This window comes from Hyalella azteca, unplaced genomic scaffold (genome assembly GCF_000764305.2).
Source record: "Hyalella azteca isolate HAZT.00-mixed unplaced genomic scaffold, Hazt_2.0.2 contig6811, whole genome shotgun sequence".
NCBI lineage: Eukaryota > Metazoa > Arthropoda > Malacostraca > Amphipoda > Hyalellidae > Hyalella > Hyalella azteca.
The window spans coordinates 307,368-311,119 of NW_025936959.1; the positions used below are offsets into that span (position 1 = coordinate 307,368).

The following is a 3,752-nucleotide window of genomic DNA, read 5'->3' on the forward strand; positions in this document are numbered from 1 at the left end:
AAAAAGTTTAAATGAGTTAAAGAAACTCGAAAACAAATTCCTGATGACAATAAGAGAAATAGCCAAGCCATTGCCAGAACGTGATTTCTGAGCACAAGTCGTGTTATAGTTTATTTATGACAGTTTTTATGAACAATTATTTTGTAACAGTAACGTTGTATTAACCGAAAGAAGAAATTCATTAAAGAATATTGGATGAGATGAATCTAGACGATCTTTATGAATCTTAGATATCGGAGTTTTTGGTTATTATTATTTTCTACGAAAATTGTCACGGAAGTATTTTAATTTTACTAAGTTGACGTACGTTGCCAGATCATAATGACAATGATATAATAAATTAATTTCATTAAATTTCTGTTGCAAATTGAAATCACACACATTCGCTTTATCGGTGACAAATTAATAAAAAAAACATTGGGTGAAATTATCATAATTTTTTCAATTATTTCAGACGAATGTCCTTCGGGTCTCAGGAGTTGTACTGATTCGTTTCGATCTTATTGAAATTCTTCACAAACATATTACTTTAGTTGAGTCAGTCCTAACTGTGATACGCACTTCAATATCGTGCGTAATGTTGTCTACGGGACTCTCGAGAAAAAACTTATTCCTGTTCTTGACGCTGCTGTCTCAGTCGCACGTCTGCAGGCCATCTCATGGGTACGCTGCACGAAACAACCACCTGTGGAATTCATTCAAAGTTCGCTTCAACAAAACCTATGATTCCCTTCAAGATCAAGTGAGGGAGTCCGTCTTCATGCGAAACATGAGGCGAATTACTCTGCACCGCTCGAGGTACAGGGCTCAACTCGAAAGTTTTGATGTCGACATGAATTATTTCACAGATTGGGTGAGTTCTGATGCATACATGAATCATTTCGCAGTCTGGGTGAGTTCTAATGAAAGCCCGAAAACGCATATATCACAAACTCTATTAAGCTCAAGCTAATACATAAGGAAACTAATGATCTTGAATCTCGTTGTTTGAAATAAAATTATTTCTTAAACAATTTTTACAATGGAAAACATTGTAAAGAATTCAATGCTATCGTATTTTAAAGAGACCTATCGAATTAATGAGCGTATTTCAGGAATCTTTCGGTGTATCACTGTAATTTGAGGACATTCAAGCTGTTAATTGCGATTATATTGTCGTATAATTTACACCCTTCTATTTTTTTAATAGACGCTGATAACCGTATAATTGGCAACCAATTATAGAAAAACAAAATTTCTACTTCTGTTCATTACGATGTTTTAATTTCAATGGAGGTACAATCATCCGCATAAATTTTAAGCGAGGTATAATCATCTGCTGAAAGCGAAAATGCCGGATTGAAAAAGACGCTCCCTTAAGACAAGCTACTGATCTCAATTTAGTAACTCAGAAACATAACGAGATAATTTAATTCTGTCTCAGGCAAATGACTGAAGGTGTATAGGCTTTAAGGTTTCTAAGTAATGCAAGCATCAAGTGCTTATGTCTCGTCGCAGCTACAATCGGAGAGGATTCAGATGCTCGGCATCAAGAGATCAGAGCGTTTGCCAGAGGACACTTGGACCGACTATAATATTCCGTCTGAAGCGCCTACGTCTCTTATCAACGTCAGTATCCCTGATACGCTTGACTGGCGTCAAAGAGGAGCTGTCACCCGCGTCAAAAATCAGGGCAAATGTGGCTCGTGTTGGGCCTTTGCAACCGTGAGTAAAATGAACACTGTAGCCTTGTACCTAAGGTAAACTTCGGATTTGGATGAGGATTATTTTAATGGAAGGATTATTTTAATCCTGATAAATAGGATAATTATTAACTTGCTGTGTACCAGGACCGAGCATAATGATGCTTATTGAATCAATTCTCGTCATGAACTGCCTAGCACGAGAACACTGCAGCGGCAAGGATCATGCTTTAAAATTCAAAAACTTTTGTTCCCGGAGAGGCAGAAAGAGTCAGTCCAAAGCATATTACTTTACTTCATTACTTTAAAGTAAAGTATTTTATTATATTTTTTTATATACATTACTTTAAAGACTTTACATATTTTACAAATCTAAATTTAATGCAAGACAGTTTTTCCGCAGGTAGGAGCCGTAGAGAGTCACCATTTCCTGCGCTCAGAGCAGCTCGTGGAGCTGTCGGAGCAGAACCTCTTGGACTGCGACCGAACGGACGCCGCGTGTCACGGCGGCGACGTCTTCAGGGCGTACCGCTTCATGACGCGGCAGGGCGGCGTGGACACCGCGCTCTCGTATCCTTATCATTTCTTCGTGAGTATTCGTGTTATATCTGCCATTTTCAGCCAATTATCAACGCAGTTACTGTGACTGATGATTATTTATTATGACATTTTGTTACTTTTTGTAGTGGCACACTCCCGTATCCTTATCGTTTCCTCGTATGTGTACTCGCGATTATATTTTATTTGCTGTTTCTTTAGCCGTTTAATCATTTATTAACTGTTAATAATGATAATTTATGACTGATAACTATATTTTTCTTTGTTATACTTTTAAACAGCGGTCTTGTATCCTTACGCGCGAATGGAGTAAACTTGTAACTTCTCTTCGATTAAGGCAGGAAGTTTCAATCCAAATTCCTCCTCCAACTTTAAAGGTTTCCTTTGCTTCCTCAGCCTGAGCGCTGTCACTTCAGCCCGCAAGCGGTGGGGGCCAGAGTGCTGGGCTTCAGGCAATTGCCTTCAGCAGACGAGGTCCTCCTGAAGGCGGTCGTCGCCACCAGAGGGCCTGTGACTGCCGTCATGGACGCCACCATTGATCTTTTTGCGTACAAGAGAGGTAAATTAGGCATGTCACCTCACGGCTTACATTTTCCATATAATTTGGGTAGCTTATTAGTTTCATTTCTTCAAAAATTAGCATAAATGTTAGATACTAAGGGAACGTTTTTTCTATTTTAATCGCTGTAAAAAAATAGTAAAAATTATTGAGCTCCAAAAAATAAGGACGTAAAAATGCATGTACGAACAATTTTCTGTTCATGTCAGCGATATAAAGATCGCAGACTCCACCGGGAACGACTAGACACTAAATAAATATCATTGAAATAATCCTTAAATCTCATGATCATCCATAAGCCGTCATGCATAATAACATTAATGTAAAGAAAGTACCAACAATCAAGTAAGAACAAACATTCAAGATATTTTATGGAAGAAATGATATTTTCTTTTTGAACTACAGGTGTCTTGTCGGTTAAGAATTGCAGCAACACCACAGCCAATCACGGAGTGATCATCATTGGCTACGGCACCGAGGCCGGAATGGAATATTGGCTCGTCAAGAATTCCTGGAGCGCCAAGTGGGGCGATGAAGGATATTTTAAAATTCAGCGCAACGTCAACATGTGTGGAATAGCCACCAATGTAACGTACCCGATTGTTGGTGACGTTGATATTGACGAGAGTTGAGTACAAGATTGTTGGTGACGTTGATATTGACGAGAGTTTAGTACAAGATTGTTGGTGACGTAAGAGTTTTGTACAAGATTGTTGGTGACGTTGATATTGACGAGAGTTTAGTACAAGATTGTTGGTGACGTTGATATTGACGAGAGATTTGTACAAGATTGTTGGTGACGTTGATATTAACAAGAGTTTTGTACAAGATTGTTGGTGACGTTGATATTGACGACAGTTTAGTGCATGGTTGATATCGATAAGAGTTAAGAACTCTTTTAAACTGTCGATCATAGATTGTTTTTTTAAGTTTTTTTATGAATTATGCGGTCG

General features: G+C 38.2%; 1 protein-coding gene across 1 annotated transcript; it reads left to right on the plus strand.

The window, feature by feature from the left end:
* Positions 1–459: 459 nt before the first annotated feature.
* LOC108677220 (procathepsin L) lies at positions 460–3,484 on the plus strand. The gene is made up of 5 exons (XM_018165408.2): positions 460–853; positions 1,498–1,704; positions 2,086–2,271; positions 2,637–2,799; positions 3,205–3,484. Exons 1-5 carry the CDS (start codon positions 578–580, stop codon positions 3,429–3,431), a joined length of 1,059 nt encoding a protein of 352 aa, XP_018020897.2. The 5' UTR covers positions 460–577; the 3' UTR covers positions 3,432–3,484.
* The last annotated feature ends 268 nt before the right edge of the window (positions 3,485–3,752 follow it).

Coding starts and splice junctions, on each gene's coding strand:
- LOC108677220 (XM_018165408.2), top strand. CDS start 578: ATGTTGTCTACGGGACTCTCGAGAAAAAACTTATTCCTGTTCTTGACG. Junction 2,272..2,636: donor CGTATCCTTATCATTTCTTC/GTGAGTATTCGT, acceptor TTGCTTCCTCAG/CCTGAGCGCTGTCACTTCAG. Junction 2,800..3,204: donor TCTTTTTGCGTACAAGAGAG/GTAAATTAGGCA, acceptor TTTGAACTACAG/GTGTCTTGTCGGTTAAGAAT.